Source organism: Manis pentadactyla, chromosome 3 (genome assembly GCF_030020395.1).
Source record: "Manis pentadactyla isolate mManPen7 chromosome 3, mManPen7.hap1, whole genome shotgun sequence".
Classification (NCBI taxonomy): Eukaryota; Metazoa; Chordata; class Mammalia; order Pholidota; family Manidae; genus Manis; species Manis pentadactyla.
The window spans coordinates 21374901-21402883 of record NC_080021.1 but is presented as its reverse complement, the minus strand read 5'-3'; the positions used below and the strand labels follow the sequence as shown (position 1 = coordinate 21402883).

At 37.3% G+C, this 27983-nt stretch overlaps 1 protein-coding gene across 4 annotated transcripts; it reads left to right on the top strand.

Annotated features, from left to right (window-relative positions):
- The first annotated feature begins 124 nt into the window (after positions 1-124).
- Positions 125-27983, top strand: LOC118907545 (cullin-3-like). Of its 4 annotated transcripts, none has more exons than XR_008996202.1 (6): positions 125-4648; positions 5316-5407; positions 6624-6792; positions 7320-7427; positions 10974-11098; positions 26049-27983. XR_008996202.1 is itself a non-coding variant. In XM_036876268.2 (3 exons), the coding sequence occupies exons 1-3, from the start codon at positions 7359-7361 to the stop codon at positions 11892-11894; spliced, it is 387 nt and encodes a 128-aa protein (XP_036732163.2). In that variant the 5' UTR covers positions 7300-7358; the 3' UTR covers positions 11895-12058. The 4 variants fall into 4 exon arrangements, 1 of the variants encoding a protein (XP_036732163.2); XR_008996201.1 differs by having other exon boundaries at positions 127-4648; positions 5231-5407; positions 26025-27983; XR_008996200.1 differs by having other exon boundaries at positions 128-4648; positions 5231-5407.

Below are 27983 nucleotides of genomic sequence, written 5' to 3'. Positions count from 1 at the left end.
AACAATGAGGAAGTATTGCTTGCTATAATTATTTGAGGTAGGGCAGAAATATGGGACAAGCATCAAAATTAAATTTCCTAAAAATGCTGAGATAGAAATAGTATAGGAGGAACAGGAGGAACCTTTTAGTCCCATGAGATGGAAATCTGTGAGGTGGATACCATGTAGGCTGTGCTGACCCAGGCAGGCAGCGGGCTCTGGGGAAGATGTATCGGGCAAGGATTTGGGGCTTCTGCCTCATCTGTCTCTGATTATGTGATCTTGAGAGGATCACCGCCCCTCTGAGTTTCAGATTCTGTCTTTTGCTGGCATTTAGTGAAACCTGAACTTGTCTTAATAGTTCAGAATTTCTACTTTTTCCATAATTATCCAGCCTCTATACTCGCTGTCTCCTAACACTAATATACTGGGTGTCACTTTATGCTCAGGAAAGTGCCAAGTGTTTTAAAAGATACAATTAGTGGAAAATGTAATCTTTGCTCTGGATGCATTTATAATTTGGAGAGGGAGAAAACAAGCCTTAGGAAAACAATTTAACACATTTCACATCTTACACTAACTGTTTCACATGTGTTGGTCTTGTTGGCCCAATTATATGCTCGAAAAAAAACAGCCACCCCAGAATGGCAGTACACATGCCCAAGGCTGAGAACCTCAGAGGAGGCTTCACGTTCTAGGGGTAACAGTCTTCACTACAGTGGTCCCTTCAGTTACTAAACAAGTAAGCAAACAATAGCAAGCTTAGGAGAGGGGGGATTCCAGAATTTTTATAACATATTGCCTGAAATGCCCAGTTATTAACAAAGAAATATGAGACACATAAAGAAATAGGAAAGTGTGACCCATACCCAGGAAAAAGAGCTGGCAGCAGAAATAGTCTGTGAGACGGACCAGATGTTAGATTTAACAAAGACTTCAAAGTAGCCATTATTAACATGTTCAAAGAACTGAAGGAAACTATGATAAAAGAGGTAAAGGTGTGATGTCAACATCACAACAAATAGAAACTATCAATAAAGAGCTAGAAATTATAAATGAAATGGAAATTCTGGGGATGAAAAGTACAATCACTGAAATGTATCATTTATTAAAGGGGCTCAACACTATCTCTGAACTGAGAGAAGAAGAAACAGCAAACTTGAAGATAATTCAGTAAAGAGTGTGCAATCTGCAGAAGAGAGAGGAAAAAGAATGAACAAACGTGAACAGAGCCTCAGATTACAAAAGGTTGAAGAGTAACTTGGAAGTTACTCCTAATTCCCTGTTCGGAGAGGCCAGCAGATGCCACCCTGACCAAGTGATCTAAGTGAACATCAGCAGGAGCAGGACAGACGAAAGTCGCGCCTCAGCTGACAGCAGCAATGAGAGGAACACAGCAATACTTCCATGATATTTCCACCCTAGATACCCCGCCTGATTCATATCATGAGGAAACACATGAAACCCAGATGATGGACATTCTGTGCACTAACTTGCCTGTAATCTTTAAGGATACCAAGGTCATGGAAGTCGAGAGAACTGTTCCTCACTGAAGGAGATTAAAGGGCCTTGACAACTAAATGCAGTGTGTGCTTCTGAACTAGATCCTTTGGCTGGAATCACTGACAAAACTTGAATGAGTTCTGAGGTGGTAATGGCCACTGCCAGGTTCCTGATTTTAACATTTATATTTTGGCAATTGAACATAAGTAAATGCTTATAATTCTACCAGGTTCTCAGTAACTTTTTTTATTTTCCTATAATTAAAATTATTGTAAATGCCCTATCATTAATTTCTCACTATTGTTACTTTGATAAGTTTTAAGAGTAAAACTTTATACTTATGAGAATTTTAGGTATTTCTTGTGAATTGAATTGGTGCTTTTTTTTTCTTTTTTTTCATCTTACATTTCCTCATTTTTCTTTTTAATCCAGAGGTAAGTCTAGTATTGTTGGTGAGGCCCACGAGCTCCTCATCTACTCTGTTTTCATAGGCCATAGGGTTTGAACCCTCTCCATTCCTGTATACGCTCCTGTAATTTTTGTGATTCTTTGAAAATCTGAATTTCTAATCTTAACATTTTTGTTTTCTTTCCTTTGGGAGTTAGTTGTGATGAGATCACCAAAAATGCTTCCATGTCAGTGTATTTAGATAAATTTGTGGATTGGTTTTGGGAACCCTGAAGAAGAACTCTGAAGTCACTGACTAAAAAAGGAGAAAAGAGAATTACATAAAAATAAACATTTGGAGTAACTGTAGCCTTTACTCTTTGGGGATATTTCCCTTTACTTTCCTGAAAACAATATTTTTGTGGCAAGTACTTCAGAAGAAATTGCAACTAGAATAATTAACAGTGATGTCTTCATTCTTAATTTTCTAAAGCTTTGTTTTAAAACTGTGGCTCTTTAAATCACTGATGTATAGTATTAAAAAATAAACATGATACTCTTAAACTCATCTCCTGCTTCTTAATGAAGTGTTACTGTTTTAGCCACTCACTTCTTATAAAAGAAATATACCTAGGGAATGAAAATAAAAATGTTAAGTGAGAAAGAGAGAAGTATATAAAAGAAGGGAAAAGAAAAATTGTGGAGAGGTTGTACCTCTAGTGGAATCCTAGCTTTGTGTTTTGAAGACTACTATTTATATATTTGTGTTAAGTTCCTGACAAGTTGTATATAAATTTGTTGCTTTATTAAAACAGAGAAAGTTACATTTTCAAAGACCCTTCTGCTGTTTTGTAAAGCAAACAAAAACAAAAATCAGTCATTTTTAAGTGTGTTTGTCATGTTTTCTTCTAGTCGTCTAAGGTCTAAGTTGGGTTAGCACACAATTTTTGCAAAGGGCCGGATTGTAAATATTTTAGTCATGTGGGCCATACGGTAAACTACTCATCTCTGCTGTAATAGGAAGGAAAGTAGGCATACACAATAACACAAATGAATAAATCTTCACTATGTTCCTATGAAACATTATTTGATTTCTTCTTTCAACCACTTAAACATGTGAAAACTATTTTTAGTATTTGAGCTGTACAAAAACAAGCAGTGGGCATAGGTCCATGGGCTGTATAGTTGACCTCAGTCTAAGTGCTTGCTGGCAGACTAGGACTTTATGAAAAGCCATTTCCTCCAATTAAAGAATTAGAGAATCAGTAAATTTTCTAACATACTTTTTAGTTATTGAGTTAATGTTCCCTTACATACTTTAGAGAGCTGGGTGGGGAAAGATTAAATGGGTTGAAGATTAGGAAACTAGGTAATGTTTGATGGAGAGGTTGTTGGGCATGCCTGAATTTACAGCATCTCTGTAACCTGTATGGAGACTTGTGCCAAAGGCACTGAGTTTGCCTAACACATGGCAAGCACTTAGTAAGTGCATAAATGTAGAAATAGCAGCATAGCTACTTACTATAGTTCTCTATTTAGTACTAAATATTTTCAGCAACTAACCAGTTGCCTGTGATTCTAAATTAAAGTTTTAAATCCTAGTTCCAGTTGTCCTAACTTTCCACTAGCAATCTAAGTGCAAAATGTCTTAGTTGTGCTGGGCCATGCTCTTGAGCAGTGTGTCAAGGTATTACTACCTAGTACTTTATAGAAAAAATCCTTGATCTGGTAACCACTGTTCTAACTCACATTTTCAAAAGTTCCTGATTGTAAAACTTTTTTATATGATTGTCAAGTTCTGACACTATAGTCTCCCAGTAAGCTCTTACTTTAGAGAAACACTAGACATATAGAAAAGTATTTTAACTCCATATTTTAATCTTGTGAAAAATTTAAAAACATGGACAGAGTCCAGAGTTTTCATTTTAAATAAAAACAATATAGTGACATAAACCATTTTTTAAAACACAGATGTTACTGGCTTAGGCCATTACCTGGGAAATAACTAGGAATTGCTCTGAGGAACATATTAAAGAATAGGAACTTATGCTTTAATTTATAATTTCATATAGACTTTACCATGATGTATAATGAAATAAACCTTTGTATATTTTTATTTGTTTGTTGTCCTGGTTGGTGTTTCAACTTGTGAGATAGGAATGTTGAAAAATATCTGTAAGATTTTAAGTTGGTTTTTAAATTCTTCCTTATTAGGTTGACTACCAGTTGTACCATAATTAAAGTTGTCTTTTTGATTGATATTTTGTAGAATAACCAGGTTCTAGATTAGAATTATATAGGATAAACTACATAGAAACTCAAAACAGTTTTCATTTATTTGTGGCTTTATTGTTTACATTCTTTGGGCATCATCTTTTCCATGTAAAGAAATTTGTTAATTATATTTTAATAATATTTCAAAGCACTAATCTGAAAGCTGCATTTCATGAGTTGAAATAATAATCATTAGCCCTGATTTTCTTTCCCTTTCCAGTTTGGTGGAGGTTTTTTTTTCCTTTTAGTAGTTTTTCCTGTGCCAAGGCCTCTTCAAGTATCACAGACCAGCATGATGAGAGATTAACATATTTTTCCTAATCTTTAATGTAGCTGGTTTTTGTGTTTTCTGATTACAGAACTTGCTTGCATGTACAAGGTATTTAGTCGTGTGCCCAATGGTTTGAAGACCATGTGTGAGTGTGTGAGCTCCTATTTGAGGGAACAAGGTAAAGCCCTTGTTTCTGAGGAAGGAGAAGGAAAGAACCCCATTGATTATATTCAGGTCAGTAAATATAGAAGATTCTCTATAAGTTTATGACAAAGTGGTCTTGACAAGTGCTAAAAGGTCACTTTTAATAAGCTATATATTGTGAATTTTTTACTTTGTCCCAAGGGTAAATTAATATGTGTAAATTATCCTCAATATTTTAGAATTTTGCAAAGTAGGCCTATTTATACCGGGTAGCAGGATGCAGCTGCTCTTTTCACTTACTGACCTATTTGATGAAGCCCTTACATGCCTTAGTGGCCATACACCTCCTGTGTAGGGAGAAAAACTGTTACTGTTTGTTTCAAAATGGTTTTGCTTTCAGTTAGTATTATGAATAAATTATGCTGCAGTTTTTCCATGTTTTAAGTATAAATAAGAAGTTGTTTTGAATATTTTTAAAACTCTTGTTAGATTCACCCATTAGTTGAGACAATGAAATGAAAAGAAGTTGAAAACAAGACATAGAATCTATGAGTTTAACACTGAATGCACACATTTATCAGCAAAATGATAATAATCATACATGATCACAAGTATATTATTAATAGAAATATTATTAATAATATATCCTAAATTTCTTTTGTTTTTTGAAAGGGCTTATTGGATCTAAAGAGTAGGTTTGATCGCTTCCTCCAGGAATCATTTAACAATGACCGGCTCTTTAAACAAACTATTGCAGGTGACTTGGAGTATTTTTGCAAGTGCAACTCCAGGTCCCCTGAATACGTCTCATTATTTATTGATGATAAGCTGAAAAAGGGAGTAAAAGGGGTAAGTATAAATGTGTGTGAAAACACATTAAATTTTATTTGTAAATACAAAATTACTGTATTTTGTAAGTCTGAAATTAAGCATAAATTATTCTTTGCTGTACTATGTACTTCACTTACATGTGTACTGTGATCTTTGAAAAGAATTGTTTAAGTATTTGAAGTGGTAAGAAGAACTTTGCCATTTCCCTTAATGTGTTCTTGACATAAAAATAAAGAACTACATAGCCATAGTTACTGACCAGTCCACAGACAGTAAGCATCAGATATGCTATAGAGATGTAACTAGAAAACAGCTATCTGCAGCACAGAATGTTGTTTGCTGTCATCTGGTTCTGGGGTCTGTGTATCAAACAATACCTAGATGCAGAGAATTTGAAGGCATAAACTAGAATGGCTATCAAAAAATAGTTTGAAACCATATACTGAAGCTCATTTTTAAGCCTTTATTATATATATACTGGGATCTTGGAAGCTCACCACAGCATAGAAAATCATATTAAGCTTATTGTGATCACACATAAAATTTTTTTTTAACTTCATTTTGGAACTTATGAAGGAAAAAGGAAAAACAAATGTCTGTAGGTTCTCAAGCAGGCAGCTGCAACAAAGAAACAGGAAGAAGACGACCATGGACACAGAATAGAAAAGACACATCTGTTTTGTCTTCCATAATTTTTAATACAAGTTTTATACCACCTGCACCAGTATCATCTTGTCCTTCCTTAAAAGATAAGGGCAACGGGCAAGGGGTCTTCTGACTCTTTTAATTAATAACAAATTATTACCCTTTGGCAAAATTTAGGTTTTGATTGAGCTTATATGAAAATAAGCAGTCTTTTTGGCTATGGAAGTTTCTACCCAAGTATTACGCAGTCATTGCAAGATTTTTGTGATTAAAATTTCATTGCATCTGTTTAAGTCATCCTTTAATCCTGCTGCGTATCACTGCATGCCTCCATTTCAGTGGAGCCCTGGGGCCTGGAACTCCACTCTGTCCCCGGATGAGGGCTGTGCTGGGCGAGGAAGTGGGAGCTGTTCTGGGGCTGTCTGAAGCAGGAGGCCCTCTCTCAGGCTGGTTCCCTCCTCCTTAGAGTTCTCAACCCGATGATTTGTTACCAAACAGTACTGGTTTTAAATTATAGATGAACTATGGTGCTATTTTGGTAGAACTGAAATGTTTTAATTGTTAAATCTTCTTTTCATTGATTTTTCAGCAAACAGAACAAGAAGTAGAAACAGTATTGGGTAAGGCAATGGTCCTTTTAAGGTTTATGCAAGAAAAAGATATATTTGAATGTTATTATAAGCAACACTTGGCAAGGAGACTTCTCACAAATAAAAGTGTTTCTGATGACTGAAAAAAATATGATATCTAAGTGAAAGGTAAGGGGTACATAAGATGGAATGGAGTCTGTCCAACCAACTAATGTTTACCACATGATTAAACACTAGTAGCATATGATTAGAAAATACTTAATTTAGTTAAAATATTTTTTAACTAGCAAAGGTAGATTTTTTTTTTTTTTGAGCAGGCTATACTTTTGTTCAGGTTCTGGGGCATTCACAGTTGGCTGTTATTTGTCATGATGTGACAGGATAAGTTCATGGAAATGGGGAGTATCACCGTATAGTTCTGTTTCACAAAGTGTGGTCCGTACTACCTGTACCCATTACCGCCTGAGATGCTTGTTAAAAACAGAGTTCTGGGCCCTACCATCAGGGAGGTATATCAGAATCTGAAAGAGTCTGGGAATCTACATTATAAAATAGAATCCTTGGGTTATTCATAGAGCAACTCTTGGAAAGATTTAGAAAAGATGGCAGTAGTGTGGAATAGTTTATTTCTTTGTACATTTTCTCATCAAAAAATCCCTCATTTATTTATGTGTATTTGTGTTTTTCCTCCATAGACTGAATGTGGATGTCAGTTCACATCAAAACTGGAAGGAATGTTTAGGGATATGAGCATCTCAAGCAGAACTATGGATGAATTCAGGCAACATCTACAGACAACTGGGGTAAGATTCTCCACTTATTTCTACTTTTAAATGAAATTCATTCATGTAAAGTCTTTTTGTTTTTAATTAAAGCACCGTTGATAACAATATTACGTTGGTTTAAAGTATATGACACTGTTATTCATCAGCTCATGTAGTCTTCTGCAGTGGGCATTTTCATCCATTATCGGAACTGAATTGCTGGGGTTGGTTCCTTAAATGTCATGAGAGACAACATATGTATTGTCTGAGTGCTTTAAAAATCATTTTCCCCCATATAAGCTCTTCTTCTAACTATCAATGTTAAAATACTTATTTCTTACTCTTCTAAAACTAAGTTTATCCTCCCTACATGAAGGAACGCACTGAAAATTTAATGAACAATGATTCTGCTGTTGTAACCATTCTAGATCACGGAAAGAATCACGGGCTGAGGCAGGCGTCCTGAGTTTTAGTGCTCTTGCTTTCACTCACCCTCAGCACCCAGCATTGTGCTGTGGAAGACTTGTTGCCCCGCTATCCTATGCCTCAGTCTCCTCATTCACATCTGTAAGAGCAGCCTAAATGGGCCTGACGTCTGACGAACTGAATATTAAACACTGACACCAGTGCATTTTAAATGTGATTGTACTGTGACTCCCAAAAGGCAGTAAGCTAGAATCTGTACAGCTTTGGAGTCCAGCGGGAGTTTTGTGAGGATTCAGTGAAGTTCAGAATTTTGTTTCTTTCTTACTGTTTTTCAACTTCACCTTTAACCTTAAGTTTTAGAGAACTCCAGCTTTTCTTTGACATTTTCTCTCTCAAATAGTATATACTACTTTGTAATTAAGACATGTCACACCCATGAAAGAAATTTGGAGATCTTTCCTCTGATATTTAAATATGAGATCACTTCTGCTGGTTCCACAGTCTCTTCACAAGTAAAATATATGAAAATACTTAATTCTATAGAAATGGGCATTTATATATATTAAGGCATTACTGGGACTTCTGGTCCCTCTCCATTTTAAATAGTTGTATGATTTGCCTCATATTTGTAGTGTAGAAGGGCTGAGGGCAGAAAAGATAAAAGTCTATGGTAAATAGAAATTCGGGTGGGGAGAAACTGAATAATGTGATGATCCTAGATACTTTTGTCTTTTTTAGATTGTTTAGGGATTTGTAACTTTACTCTAATACATTGATACATATTTTCATGTGATTCAGTTTTTTTTTCTGTTCATTCTTATTCTTCGACTAACTTTACATATATTAAGAGCTACAGGGAGACAACTAGTCGGAATAAATACTCTGTTGAAACTACCTGTAAGGAAAGGTTCAACACCCTTACGGTTTTAGGTATTGTTGAAAATTACCTGGCCTGTGTTCTTGAAGGCCCCTTGACAAGAAAATTAGGTTCTTGGCTCTTGACTACTTTGCTGGGGTTGTCTCATTTAAAAAGAGGGAGAGAATGATTATTCAACATAATGATTTCATCAGATATGTTTGCCTTTCAGTTTAAAGTTTGTGAGTTTTCCAGACTTAAATCTTGATTGTTCAGACATATCTTTCACTCTGGTAGAGTATTTGTTTGGTAATTTGTTAACTACAGTAAGGAGAGTACTTATCAAGATGCTCCGTTTTTTCTGTTAATTTGATTGCAGCTTCCACTTAAATATAAAGCCACTATTTACAAGGAATTATTGGCTTTTTTACAATTGTTTATCCTAAGGACCTTAAGCTCTAAATTTCCTATGCCTTAATCTGCATTAGACAGATTTGCTGAAAAGTGACAGATTAATCAAAACAGATCTTGAGCTTTCTGAAATCTTTGAGCCCTTTTAAAATATCACCAATCTTGCAGCTGATGATTCTTTGTAACTTTCTTAAAGGTTCTTGGTCTGTTGAAATATACCAAGACACTGGTTCTTCACTTTCTTTTAGAAGTCATAAAATAAGTACTTTCTTGAAATTCTAATAATAATTGTGGCATATTTTATTTAGCTAAATCTTAAGCTGAAATAAATTTAAATATTTGTCCGTTTTTTCCTCTTTTTATTTTTAAAACAGGGACAGGGTAAGGAAAACCATCTTACAATCATTTTTTGTTTATATCACAAATCACATCAGATCCTAACAGACTTTTCTGGTACCTCTGTCTGTGTAGTTGCCCCTATCATGTGCTATCTGAATATAGGCTGAGTGGCCTCAAACTATTGCTAAGATAGTTAGAAAGAGACGATACAAACTTCTAGTAATAGTTCTTTAAGGTTTTTTTTTCCTTCTATTTAACAAGTAATTCATCAAGTGTTTTCTGTGCAAAGCATTGTTGTAGAAGTGGGTATACATAGCAGAAAAAAATAGACACAAATCCTGCTATGATGGAGCTTACATTCTGATCTGGGAGACAGATAATGAACCAGATAAATAAACATAGTACCTTAGCTGCTGATAGGAGCTGCAGAGGAAATCTGCAGCAGGGAAACGTGGTTAGGGAAGGCCTCCTTTAAAAAAAATGACATTTTGAGCAAAGACTTGAATATTAAGAAATTGTGTGGATATATGGGAGAAAGATTAAAAGACTTCATTGTCTAGGATGTATCGAATCAAGCTGTGACCCCCCTACTCCCAGTCCCCAATTTTGACAAATACAGACAGTTGTCCAACCTACTCTTTTCATCCTCTGAGAATCTCTGCTATGATCATCTCTCCTATGCATCATCTAAGATTTCTAGTTGCAGTTTTTCTAAAGTGGAGTAAACAATTAGTAGATATGTGGGGAGAAATCTGACCATGGAATACTTGTTTATATTATTCAATTCCTCTCTTTTAAGAATCTGTTATCAATAAATCATGAAGGTTAGATAAAAATGGAGTAATGGTTTAGAACAAGCTGTGAATATCAATAATAAAGATAATACTTCCCCCTTAAAAATTCCTATTGATACACTTTATTGTTTTCTTAAAAATTAAATTTGTTCAAAGAATAAATAATTGTGACAGTATTTCTAACGTATATTTTCTAGAGGTAGTTATACATTATACAAATATTTAGATCACCTACTGTGTAGGACTGGATATATAGTGTCCCGTGGAGAGGTTGTTAAAATGTGAACTACATGTAAAAAACAAGTTTTGTCAATGTAGTTGAAATGTGAATGGGATACTAGAAATATGTTGTTTGTATGTTAAGGTGGTTTAAAAGATTTAACAGCTGAGGTAAAAGATACTATCATAGAAATTTCTATATAATGATGGTGATATATGGTCCCTTGATATTTTATCTGTAAATTAGCTTACAAGCCAAAATTTTACACTTCTCAGTGACACCAGTAAGTCTTTGTTCACATGCATAGTTATCCTTTGATTAATATTTTATAAAGCCAACAATGTAAGCAATAATTATAAATATTTGCCAAGATAGTTAAAATTTGGAATACACTGGGATGGGTCTAACCTTTAAGAAGATTTATGTGCTAGATATTGGACATGGAGCTAACTACTTTGATAACTCTAACACAGTGTCAATGTGGAATGGGTAACAAATCCTAGTTAATTGGGGGGCATATGTCTTTCTCTTCTGCACAGGTATCTTTAGGTGGTGTTGACCTCACAGTCCGGGTGCTAATGACAGGATACTGGCCCACTCCGTCAGCCACACCGAAGTGCAACATCCCACCAGCCCCAAGACATGCTTTTGAGATATTCAGAAGGTAAACAGAAATACAACTTTGCTTTTCTGAGTGCAAATAATTGTTCAAAATTGGAATAAATTTGAGCATTGGTAGTGTCCCTGATTGAGGCTCTACTCCATTTTTAACCTCATGTTCTAAAGAAGTTATTATCCCTATGCTTTTCAACTTGTAAGAAAGAGCTGTATACATTCTTTTCAGAGGAATATTTATTAATGTCTTTTCTTCAGCATTCAGTGCATGGTTAGGAGTATATTTTGTGTTGTTGATGTCTGCCAGTGGCTTATGGTGAATTGATTATGAAGAAAGGTGGTCTTTAGAACAGCAGTGACTGAGCAGAGGCCAGGGGCAAGTGCACCAGTAGAAATTATTTAGTATGCTGCGTTTATCATTTAATGCCTTGTGGAATCACTTAGGTCTTTTTCCCTCTATCTCCGTCTCCCTCCCCCCTCCTTTTATTGTTTCCTTTTCTGTAAGTTACTGGAGCTGAGCTTGATTCCTGAGATTTCCTTTAGCTTTGAAAGTCTCCCTTCCAGACACATTTGTTTAAGTTGTTATCCTGTGGTTATAATTTCCCACGTATAAATTGCATGATTCTCTGAAACCTTATTTGATTTGCTGAAGGTTTTACTTAGCCAAACGCAGTGGCCGACAGCTCACGCTCCAGCATCATATGGGTTCTGCAGACCTCAATGCAACCTTTTATGGACTAGGTAAGAAGGTAAAAATTGGTAGTTTGAACATATTTATATTAAGTAACTTAAAAGTAGTCTGTAGAAGTGATTTGTGGATTTTTTGGACATGCATAAATTTTTAAAAATAATTTTTAGTAATTATCAACTAGGGTATATTTTTCTGTTTCAAATATTAAATGGGGGGAACATAGCTCTTTGATTCATTTACTTCTATTCCTTCAGTTGTTAACTTAATTTGACAGTATAAAGACTGCACCAGCAATCTTCCTTAAGGAAAAAATAATAGATACTTCACATTTTATTTATGTGTAAATTATTAGACTTGAAATAGTATTGCATAAAATAAAATGGAAATTGATTTGATGGATACAAAACTGTGAGTCTTTTTTAAATTCTCAGTATCCTGTAATCCTTACTGCCAATAAATAAAAATCAGGAAAGTTAACACTTGGGATTTGTGAGATGTTCAAAATGTTACTAAAGTGAATATTTAAAAATTAACAATATTCTACTGAATTGCCTTACTTTTACAATGTGATTGCTTTTTCATATCTAAAATCATGAGATTTAGAGTAATGATTTACTTGTATTATTTGATGTAATCAGTCATTGACCATAAAAATAGAAAAATAAAAAAACTATTAAAACATTAAAGAAAAACTTGTAAGTTGTCATTTAGGCAGAAAATAAGTTTTATTCTATATTTGAAATACAGCCTTACTAGTTTTACATGACATTATTGGAAATGTCTATACATATTCTAATTTTTATATTTAATGAAAATGGGAAATATTCCTTAAAATTCATTTAGGTGAATAATATTTGACAGTATTATATATTCAAGTGTAAATGGGAAGGTCATACTGAAGAACTTAGCTTTCAATTATTGCTTGTTTTTGTTTTAAAGGAGAGATTTTTTTCCTAAACAATCATGTTATATTTGGAAACTTTAATAACAGATCAAAGGGTCTTAAAAACAATTAAATTGTTAATTATTGAAGATGTAAATTTCTACTTTCTACTTCATGAACTATAGAGCAGAAACAGACTTTAAAGAGGACAGTTTTTTTTTATTTCCCCTGTCTTCTGTGGTAATTTGATCTCATCCTGTTCATTTTATGTGCAATATCATGTCATCTGCAAACAGTGACAGTTTGACTTCTTCCTTACCAATCTGTATGCATTTTATTTCTTTGTGTTGTCTGATTGCTGTGGCTAGGACATCCAGTACTATGTTGAATAAAAGCGGGTAGAGTGGGCATCCTTGTCTTGTTCCTAATCTTAGAGGAAAAGCTTTCAGCTTCTCACTGTTAAGTATAATGTTGGATGTGCGTCAGTCATATATAGCCTTTATTATGTTGAGGTACTTGCCCTCTGTACCCATTTTGTTGAGAGCTTTTATCATGAATGAATGTTGAATTTTGTCAAATACTTTTTCAGCATCTATGGAGACAATCATGTAGTTTTTGTCCTTCTTTTTATTGATATGGTGAATGATGTTGATGGATTTTTGAATGTTGTAACATCCTTGCATCCCTGAGATGAATCCCACTTGATCATGGTGTATGATCCTCCTGATGTATTTTTGAATTTGGCCTGCTAATATTTTCTTGAGTATTTGTGCATCTATATTCATCAGGGATATTGGTCTGTATTTTTCTTTTTTTGTGGTGTCTTTGCCTGGTTTTGGTACTGGAGTGATGCTGGCTTCATAGAATGAGTTTGGAAGTATTCCCTCCTCTTCTAGTTTTTGGAAAACTTTAAGGAGAATGGGTACTATGTCTTCTCTAAATGTCTGAGAAAATTCAGCAGTGAACCCATCTGGACCACAGGTTTTGTTCTTGGGTAGTTTTTGATTACCAGTTCAATTTCATTGCTAGTAATTGGTCTGTTTAGATTTTGTTTCTTCCTGGGTCTGTCTTAGAAGGTTATATTTTTCTAGAAAGTTGTCCATTTCTTCTAGGTTATCCAGTTTATTAGCATATAGATTGTCATAGTATTCTCCAATAATTCTTTCTGTGTTTTCCATTGTGATTTTTTTCTGTCCCATTTCTGATACTGTTTATGTGTATAGATTCTCTTTTTTTCTTAATAAGCCTGGCTAAGGGTTTCTCTATTTTGTTTATTTTCTCAAGGAGCCAGCTCTTCATTTCATTAATTTATTCTGTTGTTTTATTCTTCCCAATTTTATGTATTTCTTCTCTGATCTTTATTATGCCCTTCCTTTTGCTGACTTTGGGCCTCATTTATTTTTCTTTCTTCACTTTCAGTAATTGTGAATTTAGACTATTCATTTGGGATTGTTCTTCCTTCTTTAAATAATCCTGGACTGCTATATACTTCCCTCTTAGAACTGCATTCTCTGCACCCTACAGAAGTTGGGGCATTGTGCTGTTGTCATTTGTCTCCATATATTGCTCAATCTCTGTTTTAATTTGGTCATTGATCCATTGATTATTTAGGAGCATGTTGTTACAACTCCATGTGTTTGTGAGGCTTTTTGTTTTCTTTGTACAATTTATTTCTGGTTTTATACCTTTGTGATCTGAGAAGTTGGTTGGTAGAATTTCAGTCTTTTTGAATTTACTGAGGCTCTTTTTGTGGCCTAGTATATGGACTATTCTGGAAAATATTCCATGGGCACTTGAGAAAATGTGTTTCCTGCTGCTTTTGAGTGAAGAGTTCTGTAGATATCTGTTAGATCCATCTGTTCTAGTGTGTTGTTCAGTGCCTCTGTATCCTTACTTATTTTCTGTCTGGTTGATCTGTCCTTTGGAGTGAGTGGTGTGTTGAAGTCTCCTAGAATGAATGCATTGCATTCTATTTCCTCCTTTAGTTCTGTTAGTATTTGTTTCACATATGTAGGTGCTCCTGTGTTGGATGCATATATATTTATAATGGTTATATCCTCTTGTTGGACTGCCCCCTTTATCATTATGTAATCTCCTTCTTTGTCTCTTCTTACTTTCTTTTGAAGTCTATTTTGTCTGATACTATTACTGCAACACCTGCTTTTTTCTCCCTATTGTTTGTGTGAAATATCTTTTTCCATCCCTTCACTTTTAGTCTGTGTATGTCTTTGGGTTTGAAGTGAGTGTCTTGTAGGCAGCATATAGATGGATCTTGCTTTAATATCCATTGTATTACTCTGTATCTCTTGATAGGTGCATTCAGTCCATTTACATTTAGGATAATGTTGATAGATATGTACTTATTGCCATTGCAGGCTTTGGATTCATGGTTACCAAAGGTTCAAGGGTGGCATCTTTATCCATCTAAGTTAACTCACTTATTAAGCTATTATAAACACAGTCTGATGATACTTTATTTCTCTCCCTTCTTTTTTTCCTTCTCCTCTCTTTATATATTAGGTGTTTTATTCTGTACTCTTTTGTGTTTCTGTTGACTGATTTTGTGGATAGGTGACTTCATTTTGCATTTAGTTAGTATTTGGTTGGTCTGCTTTTCATGCTGTGGTTTTATTTTCTCTGGTGACATGTATTTAGCCTTCAGAGCCCTTCCATTTAGAGCAGTCAATTTAAAATACACTGTATAGGTGGTTTGTGGTAGGTAAATTCCCTCAACTTTTGCTTATTTAGAAATTGTTTAATCCCTCCTTCAAATGTAAATGATAATCTTGCTGGATACAGTATTCTTGGTTCAAAGCCCTTCTGTTTCATTGCATTAAATATATCATGCCACTCCATTATGGCCTGTAAGGTTTCTGCTGAGAAGTCTGATGATAGCCTGATAGATTTTCCTTTGTAAGTCATCTTTTTCCTCTTGTTCGCTGCTTTTAACACTCCATTCTTGTCTTTGCTCTTTGCCATTTTAATTATTATATGTCTTGATATTGTCCTCCTTGGGTCCCTTTTTTTTGGGAAATCTGTGTAATTCCATGGTCTGAAAAAATATTTCCTTCTCCAGATTGGGGAAGTTTTCATCAATTATTTCTTCAAAGAGACTTTGTATCCATTTCTCTCACTCTTGTTGTTCTGGTACCCCTATAATGCAAATATTATTCTGTTTGGATCGGTCACACTGTTCTCTTAATATTCTTTCATTCCTAGAGATCCTTTTATCTCTCTCTGCCTCAGCTTCTCTGTATTCCTGTTCTCAGATTTCTATTCTATTAACAGTCTCTTGCACCTCATCCAGTCTGCTCTTAAATCCTTCCATTGTTTGTTTCGTTTGTTATCTCCCTCTGGAATTCATCTCTTAGCTCTTGCATATTTCTCTGTAGATCCAACAGCATGCTTAAGACTTTTGTTTTGAATTCTTTTTCAGGAAGATTGGTGATTTTGGTTTCACCAGGCCCTGTATCTGGTGTTTGATGGATTTTGCACTTAACAAGGTTCTTCTGCATTTTCATGGTGATACAAGTGATTGCTGGTGAGTGGCGCATATGTCAGCTGGGAGAACAAAGTCCCTTCCTGCTTGTTGGTTGCTTTGCCCATCTCTGCTGCCTGTGCCAGTCAATCTCACACAGTGAGCAGCCTCTGGGTTTATCCCCTGAGCTGCTGTGGGTGGGGTGGCTATTGGGATGCCCAAGGGCATTGGCGGGGGTTGCAGGTGAGTGGCGTGTGTTCTCTCATGAGAACGATGCACCTTTGTGTTTTCTGAACTCTGAGCCCATCTCTGCTGCATTTGCTGGGCAACCACACACAGGAAGCAGCCTCTGGGTTAATCCCCTGAGCTACCATTGGCAAGGAGGCCCTCAGGATGGCCTAGGGCACTGGTGGTAGTTGCAGGCGAGCAGCGTGTGTTTGCTGTGAGAACAGAGCCCCTATGTGCCTTCCGGATTCTGTGCTGGCTTCTTCTGCTTGTTTCAAACAACTGGGTGCCAGAGGCAGCCTCTGGGTTAATCCCCTGAGCTGCCATGGCCAGGCCAACTCTTGGGATGGCCTAGGGCACTGGTGGGGGTTACAGGCAAGCGGCACATGTTTGCCATGAGAATAATGCCCCTTTGTGCCTTCCAGATTCTGTATCAGTCTCCCCTGTCTGTGCCGGGCAGCTGCGCATGGCGGACAGTCTCTGGATCTGGGCTGGTTAGCTTCGTGCTGGGAGAAGACTCTGCATGGTTGCTGTGGGTGGGCCTACTCCTCAGCTCCTCCACAACAATGGCCATCAGCCAGTTTGCTTCCAGTGCTGGTGGTGGTGGGGAATGAATGGCAGTCTGCTTTTCACCATGAGGGGTTTCAGAGCTGTGTTGCCACCCAGGGGGTTAAGGTGCCTGAATTCCTTAAAGTTTCCTGCCTGCTGGGCTGAGTGTGCCCAGACCATTTTGTTCACCTGTTGAACCCTTGTCCCTTTAAGACTTTGTAAGGACCCGCTTTTCTTTTGTCCCAGGGCAACCGGCTGTGGGGACCTGTTTGTAGTCTTAGTCTCAGATCATGATTTTCTCTTCCTCTAATATCCCGTACACCATGCAATGTGTGTCTGTGCTCCCAGTACAGATTAATAAGGCTGGATATTTAGCAGTCCTGTGCTTCCACTCCTTCCCCACTCTTTCTTTTCCTCCTGCCAGTGAGCTGAACTTGGGGGAGTGCTCAGGTCCTGCAGGTTCATGGCTTTGTACCTTACCCTTTTCTGTGAGATGCTGTGTTCTTGCCGATGTAGATGTAGCTTAGCTGTTGTACTGTAATCTTCCAGTCTCTCTTTTAGGAATAGTTGTATTTGCTTTATTTTCAAAATATGTATGGTTTTGGGAGAGATTTCTGCCACCCTACTCATGCTGCCATGTTGAGAATTCTCCATATATTTTTTCTTGAAAGTAAAATTGTTGGAGTTTTTATATTCTTAGTACCTCCTCTTCTTTTTTATTAACGTATTTTTGATATATGCTCTTACGAAGGTTTCCCATGGAAAACAATGTGTTTACTACATTCACCCATATTATTAAGTCCTCCCCATACCCCACTGCAGTCACTGTCCATCAGTGTAGTAAGATGCCACAGAGTCACTGCTTGTCTTCTCTGCTACACTGTCTTCCCCATGATCGCCCCCACACCATGTGTACTAATCATAATACCCCTCAATCCCTTTCTTCCTCCCTCTCCTCCATCCCCCCACCCCTCCCCTTTGGTAACCGCTAGTACTTTCTTGGGGTCTGTGAGTTTCTGCTGATTTGTTCCTTCAGTTTTGCTTTGTTGTTATACTCCACAAATGAGGAAAATCATTTGGCCCTTGTCTTTCTCTATCTGGCTTATTTCACTGAGCATAATATCTTCCAGCTCCATCCATGTTGTTGCAAATGGTAGGATTTGTTTTCTTCTTATGGCTGAATGATATTCCATTGTGTATATGTACTACATCTTCTTTATCCATTCATCTGCTGATGGACACTTAGGTTGCTTCCATTTCTTGGCTATTGTGTACCTCTTCTAATGTTTTACTAACTAGCTGAGTCCTAGAGTCAGAGTGATCTTGGATTGAACTCTAGTTCTGCCAAACTCCATTCATATGACCTTGGGTAAGGTGCTCTTTCACAATCTCAGTTTCTTCCTCTGTAAAATAAGAATACTTTTTTCTGTCCAATAGCATTGTGTGTGGGAAAATCAAGTAAGGATATAGACTATCTAGTGGAATTTTTGGTACATAATAAACCTCATACATGGTACTTATCGTCATGGTTAACATAAAAGTTTCTCACGTAACCTTATTTGTTAATTCAGTCCTACAAGGTAGGCAGAGGTGTTGTTACTGCCACTTTTAATGTTTTTAAATGAAGAAAAAGAAAATGGAAATAAAGAGACTTACCACGTATTGTATCCCAATTTGGTAGCAGAACTGACGCTCCAACTTCTCGAGTTGAACTCCAGACCATCTCACTATACCACTGACCCAACTTGCCCATGAACACCAAAGCCTAAATTCAGGTGAATTTCAAAACCTTCATTAACAAGGAATAGGTACTGAGTATGGTATTTCACTAACAGATATGAAAGTGTTTTGCAATTTTAACTACTGCCAGGTAGTGTGGCCATCTAAATATCACTTTTACATATATCATTTTTGATGAAGAGCTTCATGAATTTTAGATAATTTCCATTTTCAAGATCTCTGAGTCTCTGGCAAAAGGGTTAATTTCAAGAAATTAGCCTTTAGTACCAATGCATTATTGGAAAGTGAAAATAAGACAAAACCACAAGATACTTTCCTTTTTCATTTCATCAAGTTTGTCCCATAGAGTGAGTCACAGCCAACACTCTCATCCTCTAGGGCTCTAAGTCACCAACCTACATAAAGGTATCCATTCTTTGTCTATATCCTGTTGCAAAATAAATTTGTGGACTGTTATTAATAACCTTTAAACTTCTCAGAATTATCTGTTTGGATATTTGATCCTTTCACCATTCCTAGTTTTATAGTAAATTTTATAATATTTAGTCCTTAGATCATGTGAAATGGCTAAGAACGATTATGTTTTCTCATGGTGAAAGTAGGGCTCTGCTACTAATGGGGGTACTGGATAGGGATTCTAAATAAAAGCAGAAACAGAGAAATAGGGAAGGCTATCCATGTTGGTATTAAAAATAGTTCAAATGTTACCATATGTTCTTCCATATTTTTACAAAGATAAGTGGTACGATTCCTTCCTTTCCTCTTTGTGTGGACTGCAAGCAAACCTTCTTTGGCTTGGTCCCATGTCAGTCCCTCCTTTCTGTGATACTGTGATTTATAACAAGAAATACATATTTGGTCTTTGTCCCCATTCCTGGCACAGAGTGCCTAAAACCCTTAGGATTTCCTAAATGATAAAAGTGTCTTGATATTCATAACAACAACCTTTCAAGCGCACCTGAGTTTATGTTAATGAGGTGACTTTTGGAAAACACTTAAGCTTGGGGGTTGGTTGCTGGGGGAATTAACCACGTGATTAGAGCGTAGGAACTTTCAGTCTTATGTGCTCCCACTCTGCTCCCCCTCACCCCGTAACTCCAGGGTAGAGGGAAGGGCTGGAGTTTGAATGAATTGCCAATGGCTAATGATTTTATCAATCATTCCTATATAATGAAGCCTCCACAAAAACCCCCAAAAACAGCACTGGGAGAGCTTTGGGTTGGTGAACACGTGGAGCTCGGGGGAGTGGTGTCCTCTCAGAGAAAGCATGGATGCTCCAAGCCCTACCTCCACTGCTTGCCCTCCACCTTGCCCTTTTCATTGTATCCTTTATAATACTCTTTATAATAAACTGGCAAACATGAGTAAATGTTTTTCTGAGTTCTGTGAGCTGCTTTAACAAATGAATTCAACCCAAGGAGGAGGCCATGGGTAACCTCGGATTTGTAACCACTGGTCAGAAGCATGGGTGACACCTATATTCGTGACTGGCATCTGAGGTGGGGAGTCTTGTGGTACTGAGCTTTGCATTGTGAGAACTGACACCAATGCCAGGTAGTTTGTATCAGAATTCAATTACTTGCTTGATGGTGTTGGAGAAAACATACATATAAGACTTTCACATAGGGGCTTTGAGGTTAAGGGTAGAATAATACAGGTTTAAGAGTAAGAGGAAATAGATACAGAGTCTTGGCCATAGCAACACTCAATAATTGCTGGAAAAGTATATGGATCAGATTTAAAGAAACTGCTCTGAAATACTGGTAAATGCACAAATCTTGATATTTCAGTAGCCATTGAATTATCCTAAATCCACGTGTGAATTTTGAGTGTCTTTGTTTAGTGCATGTAGAAGATTATACTATTGTTCCACATACATATTGTACCTCTCTGGGAGGTTTTTTATCCCCACCAATTTCTACCTCATTGATGTTGAACTTGGCCATGAAACTTGTCTGGCCAAGCTATATTCCTTGTGTGAGTGGAAGTGATGTGAAACTCCTGGCAGAACATCTCAGAACGATTCATAGTTCAGCATTCATTCAGCTTAGACCATGGGGTGAACAGAGCTGCTACCAAAGCATCACCAAAATGTAAGGCAAGCAAGAAATAAAATTTTGCCTTGATAAAGACTGTCATTTTGGAGCAGTTTGTTATTTCAGCAAAACCTAGTGAATGCTGACTAATACACTGAAAGTAAGAATGAAATAAAAACTTGGAATGTTTCCATTTTTTTCCTGGACAGTTTTTTAAAGAAGACCTGTGCTTTCACATCATCTCCTATCCAGACTGTTGCATAAATGATTAGATCACTTTAAATTTATGGCTCTCTGAGACTGGGCAGTCACTGAGCTTATTTCATGAACAAATGATTGGCCGTTTGTCTTATTTTCCCTTCAGTGTGGATCCACACATGGTGCAGTAGAGTGATGAGAGCCTTATTACTCAGGATATTAAGCCTTGTTAATTGTGCTGTGATCTTGACTTTGATGGGGCTTAGAACTTAACGATTCGCAAATAACATATCCTCACTTAGCCTCAAGTTCATCCTCTGTAAGATAAGTATAATTATACATTTCCTACCTCAGCTCTTGGCAGAGGCTGTTCCTGTTGCTTGGCATGCTCTTATTTCAGTGCACCCCTGGCTGGCTTCTCACGCTCAGGCATCACCTTGAGGTCCCATCCTTGTCTGATTCTGACCACCTTATTTAACCTAGCTCCCCATGCCTCTTCTGGCTTTGATAGCCCTGTTTGGCTTCTTTACAGCACATATTTCATTTGTAAGTATTTTTTGTTTCCTTAGTTTGTCTGTTTTTCCAAGGTTTCATGCTCCTTGAGAATAGATGTGAATTTTATATTGTGTATTACTGTAATCGATGCTCAGACCAGAGTGCATGGCATAGAGCAGGCACTCAAATATTTTGAGTGCATAATTAATGACGCATAGTTATATCGTGCTTAACACATGTAGGCACTGGTCTAAGCATCTTATGTACATTACCACCTTTATTCTCAAAGCACCCCTATGAGGCAGCAACTGTTATTATCCTCATTTTAGAGATGGAAATAGAAGCCCAGAGATGTTATGTAACTTTCCTGAGATCACACAGCAGGGCAGTGGCAGCGTCAGGAATTAAATCCAGTAAGTTAGGTTTTGGAGCATGTGTGTGCCCATTGAATATATACTCCTTGTTTCATAGGGCATTGTGAATTAACATTAAAGAAAATAAGTATATGAGAGTGGTTTGCATAAAGGCTAACCAAGTATCATAAAATACAGTTATTTGTAGCCAACTTATTTTTAGCTCCTTTACTGTACCCCAGCTAAAAGCAGAAGATGCTATCTAGAGCTCTTCTTTCAACAATTTGTTTTTAAACTTTCTGAATCAAAAATAAAAAAGCTATGGTTTACTTTGAATGAAGTAGGAATTGTATTGATGCCAACACAGGAAGTAGTTTCTGGTAGCCCTGTTCAACATTTAAAAAAAAACGAATGCTAGATATGACCCAGGATCAATTCATCTAAAATGTTTCTTTGTACATTAAGTGTGTTGGGTTCTAGAAATTCAGAGCTGAGGAAGTGATAGGGTCTAATGTTAAGAGTTCACAGTTGAAAACAAAATATTCAAGAATAATACTCTTCTTATTCAAAGTGTGGTCCATGACCAGCATTATCATCATGACCTGGGAACTTACAGGAAATGCATATTTAGGTCTCACCATCCCAGGCCAAGTTAATCAGAGTCTGAATTTTACAAAATTCCTAAGCACTGTGTATGAACATTAGACTTTGACCAGCTCTGAGTTTTAACTGATCTGAGAAGTGGAGTATTAGGACATATATGTAAATTATTACAGAAGCACAGAGATTGGAAAACCAACCCAGGGTTGTGGGTTGTGGGTGTGGGTTTGTCCAGAGAAGGCTTCCCAGAGGAGCTACAGTGTGGCTGAGCTTGAAGGATGAAGAGTGATTATCCAGGGAGACTGAAGAGAGAAGTGCATCCTCAAACGAACTGCAGAGCTAGGCGGCTTGGCAGCGGGTGTTCATGGAGTCGTCAGGACTTATGAATAGTTCAATACATTTGGAGGTCAGGGAGGATGTCTGGTAGGAGCTGAAGAGGAAACAAACAAGGGGCAACTTGTGAGAGTCCCTGAGTTCCATGCTAGGCAAGCCATGTTTAAATTGTGTGTGGGTGGAGAATAAGATCAGATACTGATTTTAGAAAGATCACTGGTTGCCATGTGGTAGATGGATTGGATAGAGGCATACAGAAAGAGAGGATGTTTGTGAAATTTTCACATGACCTAAAGCTGGGTGGAGTAGTTGGAATAATAGATGACAGAAGCAAATTTCATAATGATTTCACCAGATTTTGAGATTGAATCCAATAGGATGAAATTCAACTGGAAAAAATCATAAAGTTCAGCATTTGAGTTAAAAAAAATCAGTTGAGAGAGTGCAAGAGGGAGGCAAAATGGTTTTGCCATAGTTTGTAAAAACTTCTCTAGAACTTTTGGAGGTTGATGTGGTCGTGATTCAGTTGACCACAAGTTAAACCAGCACCAGCAGTGTTACCAAGATCTGAGTCTTTGGCTTTATGGCTAGAAACAAAATGTCTGGCCTTTGGAAAGTAACTGTTTCTCTTGCTTGACAACCTTCCCTCATTTGTGCCTTCTCCCACCCTCTATTCTACCACTTTCTCTAAAGGCAGGTCTATGATTCTCTGATGGTTAAGGAGCCAACATAAGTTTACACTTGGACTGGGTGTCAGGAAAATGGAAGTTTTCCTCATAAAGACTTTTTTATATATCAATGTTCTATACAGGCTTGTCAAAATGCATCCTAATTACATGCTGTCTATTGTCTGCCACCATTGGAGGGAGAACAGAGGACCTCTTAAGAAATATATTCAATTCTTTCTTACATATCTAGTTCCCAGCATAGTGCCTGACACAGTCCACACTTTTACGACCAATGAGGGAATCAATGAATGGATGAATAATTGGAATGAGTGAACAAGGCTAGTTAAACAGAACATTCATATGAAAGAGTTGAAGAGAAACCTGTAGATATACATTCCACGTAAGGGTATGGAGAGCCATTGTAACATGTCTTAAAGAGAAAGTGTACAACCTGTTATTGTCTTTTCTGAGAAGTGAATGGTTCATTAGCAACCCTTTAGTTCTTTCTATAATCTCAAATCGTATGTGTACACCCAGGACAATTTCCTTACTGAGCTCCCTTGCAGCCTTGGCTGCCTTTCTCTGGAGCCTCCCTCCCCTGGGATATGGGAGGGACTTGTGTCCCTCCCTGGGGATTGTTCCCTCAGAGAAGTCACTAGAGCAATGCCTCCAGAGTCCATTCACCTGGTGTGGTTACAGCTAGGCATCAGATGTCACAACTCCAGGATGGATAAACATGCGGTCGGTCTCTGTTCAGGTTAGAAAGCTGTGAGTGCCCCGTCTGGCAGCCAGAATAAGGGACTGTAAACCAAATATACATGATGAAGGCTCTGGTTAAGGGATGAGCCCTGTGGTCCATCCTGAGAGTCAGTGGCATTGCTGTCTGAGAGGCCTTCTCTGCACAGCTTTGTATGGAAGATAAAAGAGGCCTGGAACTGTCTGCTCTCCTGTGAGGGGCAGCCATTGCTGTATTCTACCATCTTGTCTGAAAAGTGCTTTAATACCAGTCTAATTTCTTATGTTTACTTGATGACATAAAATGAAAGTAGGGAAACTAAATATATTTTATGTGACATTTTAAAAGCCATGCAAGCAAAATCATAGCCAAGCAAGAGATAATCTCCCAGTGGACATGCAGTGAATTCCTGTTGGTACCAAGAACTGGTATAAAATTCCTTAAGGTTTAAAATGATACCTTTTCTTTATGAGTGTTTTGACATTAGAGTGTCCCTGCCTTTTTTGCATAGAGGATTAAGAGTGAGGCATTTCTTGGCTTTTTAAATAAGCCAAGCCGTAGACACCAGTACCCCCAGGAAGATGGGTTTACTTTGTCCTAAGAGAGGCTAGAAAAATCTAGAACTACATTTTGGGAGGATGAATAGACATAGCCACAAAATATATTCTCTACCCTTTGACATTGGAGATGTCAGGGAGTTTGTTTTCCTTTTTATTTTTCCACTTGGCCTTCATTTCATTATTTTTTACAGCATGTTTTTGCTCATTAGAATAGTAAATATAACTGGTCTCAGTTACCGTATTTGCTGTTGGCAGTAGTAGCAACAATTCCCTGTATTGGGTAGTTACTCTGTGTAAATAATGTGCTGTGAGACTTAAAACAATCTCACATGACCTTACAAAAATCGTACACTTAGAATCTGACCTATTCATGATCAGACTTACATCATCACAGTACCTCAGTGTGAATCTTTTCTACCATCATGTCCACTAGTAGCACAGCAACAGGAGTTTGAAATAATGGGTTTTGCTTGCATCTAAGTAGGATAACATATTGGTTCTGAGTCATCTCTATTTTCTTTACAGGGACTATGTCAGACAACTGCCTGCTGGCAGTCAGCCTCAGAGCAACTTTGCTTTACTCCCCTTTGTTCTTCCTGGGATGGAAGCCTGAAAACTACATTTCCTAGATTCTCTTGCCAGTGAGGTATCAATAGTCACAGTTTGCCTGAGACTGCAGGTTTCCAGGGATGCCAGAACCTGAGAAGTATTTGTCATGTGGGGATGAGTTGGTCTCTTTATCTGACAACTGTATTGCCATGTGGTATAAGCTGTTGCATGGCATTAGAAGGCCTGAGGAAGATTGATGCTATTTCTACTACTGGTATTGGCATTGACACGTGTACGGACTCGGGGTCTTCTGAGCTGCAGCAGTGTCATGAGTGTTATTTGGCGGGCCAGCTCCTGCCATCTGTAGTGAAAGCAGAGGCTCCCTGCAGTTACAGACATCTGGGTATCATTCACTTTCTTCTTGTATTTCTCAGCCCTTCTAATATTTTATAAATGAACCCCTGTATTAAATTCCTCTCTGCCCAAAATAACTCAGCCGTTTCTGTTTCCCTGATTGAATACTGACTAATAGACAGCCCCAGTGAAAGACTCCTCCTGGATGAAGGGGAAGACAAGTATAAGGAGGGAAGGGAAATGCTAATCAGAGAAACTGTAGCCCAATAAAATGAATTTCTCCAAGATGGCAGAAAGTCAGGAAATAGGAATGATGTAACTTGGAGAAGACATGGAGAACTAGGTTCCAGCACTGTAGCAGCAATCTATTCCAGTCTTCTTAGGTCTCTAACATAAGCTTTGGGTGTCCTGAGATTGACCACTAATCTAAAGGGTCTTAGACTGATTATTGGGGCCCTCTCACAATTAGAGGTGTGAGAGTAAAAAAGGAATATTAGGTTGATTCCACATCTCTGCTTCTTCCACAGTTTAGATATCATTTACTCTGACAGGTCAGTGGCCTTCTGAATTGCTCCCTGGAAATAGCCTTAACACAGATTCGTCATATGCAACAATGTTTTGACAACATGCCTGTCTCCAATACTGGACTGTCTGTTCCTTAAGAATGCGGTGTTACATCTTCACGGCCAAATAGTGCCTGCCTGGCCTTCACACCAATGGTATGCTGTTCAGTGGTTTCCCATTTCATTCAGAGTAAAATCCCAAATTCTTACCAAAGGGCCCACATGACGTGAAGTCTGACCACTGCTCTAAACTCATCTACTATTTTTACCTTTAATCACTTGGCTTCAGCCACACGGGTCTCATTGGTATTCCTCAACCACGCCAACCTTGCTTTTACTGTGTGGTCTGTGCACTTGTTTTTGTGGTCTGTGCACTTGTTATCTTTTTATCTGCCTGAACTACTTTTAAACCAGATGTTGACATTGCTTTTTTCTTACTTCCTTCTGTACAAATGACATCTTTGTAATGGGTCTTCCCTGACCACCCAGTATAAAAACTAATTAACTAACCAACTTAACCACAATAACACTTGCCCTGCTAACTCTCCTGGGGCTGTTTCATTTTTTTTTCTCCCTACCACTTTTCAGCATTCAACAGAATAGACATTAGTTACTATTGTTTCTTCCTTTTAGTAGCATATGTTCTGCCTCTGAAAACAGGTAGGAGATAATTATATAGGTTGGCACTTGGGGGTTAAAGGCAGCTAATTTCCAACACTGAATCTTGTTACAGATAAAAGCAATTATAACTAACCACTTCTAAGTCATTTAACACTCAAATACAGATTCCTGGAAAGCGCAGTTTAAACTTAAATTCTAAAGAAATCGTAAGTACTCTTGATTAAATGCAACTTTCCTTGACACACTAATACTCCTGGCCCCTTAGGTTTTACAGAGATGAGGTGGTATATCCATGCATTCATACATGCATTCTTTCATTCATTCCACAGGAATCTAGTGAGTGCATAGTGTGCTGTGGGCACTATACATGCTGAACAAGAATAGATGCAATTCCTTCCCATAAGTCTAGTAGGAGAGACTACTGATCAAATCATCATACAGATAAACAAGAAATTGATGTTCTAAGAAGTACACTGATGGTGAAATAGGCCATGACACCGAAGTAGGAAAGGTGTCCCTAAGAGAGTGACATTCCAAGAGATGAATAAGAGATAACTAGATTGAAACAAATCTGACAGCCACTCTCTAAGACAGCAAACACTGGCAGAAAACCAACTCATGTGGAATGATCATAAGTTTAATGGTTTAGATATATGGGGCAGGTTCTGAGCTATATTAGTTAGGGTGAAAATTAGTGCTCAAATGTTTTAAAAAGCATAATGTGTTAACAAAGAACATCATGCTTTGAAAGAGAAAATACTAGAACAAGACAAATATAAGATTTAGACTATGATGGTTGGAAAAAAATCCAGTTAGAGGGTTGTAATTTAAATCAATGAAATTTGCAAGAATATGGAGCAACAAAATAGACAAGGGATATATGAGAAAATATCAGAATGAATTAGTCTATATACCATAAATATAGTGTAAAGAAAATGGAAGTGAGACACTTATTAAAAAAAACTCTGGAAGACTTTCCCAGAGTTAATATATTATGATACTCTTCTTCAAATGCCTAACATCTACTTCAGGACTATTAGGAGGGAACTCTTCTCAATTTTTGATATTTCTTTCTAGGCTAAGAAAAATCCTTAATGTTACTTATTTATGTCTTCTTCGTATCTCTTCCTCTGCTCCGGAGGACATGGAGTGATTTACATCATCTATAACTTTGTAATGATAAAAGTCGCCAATAAGGTAGACTTGGGCTCTAGGATGCTAATGGAATAGGCTGTCCCAGGGAAGTTCTGCTGAGTAGGTCCTTCTGATTTTGGCTACAGAATTAAGAAGCTGTTTGACTCT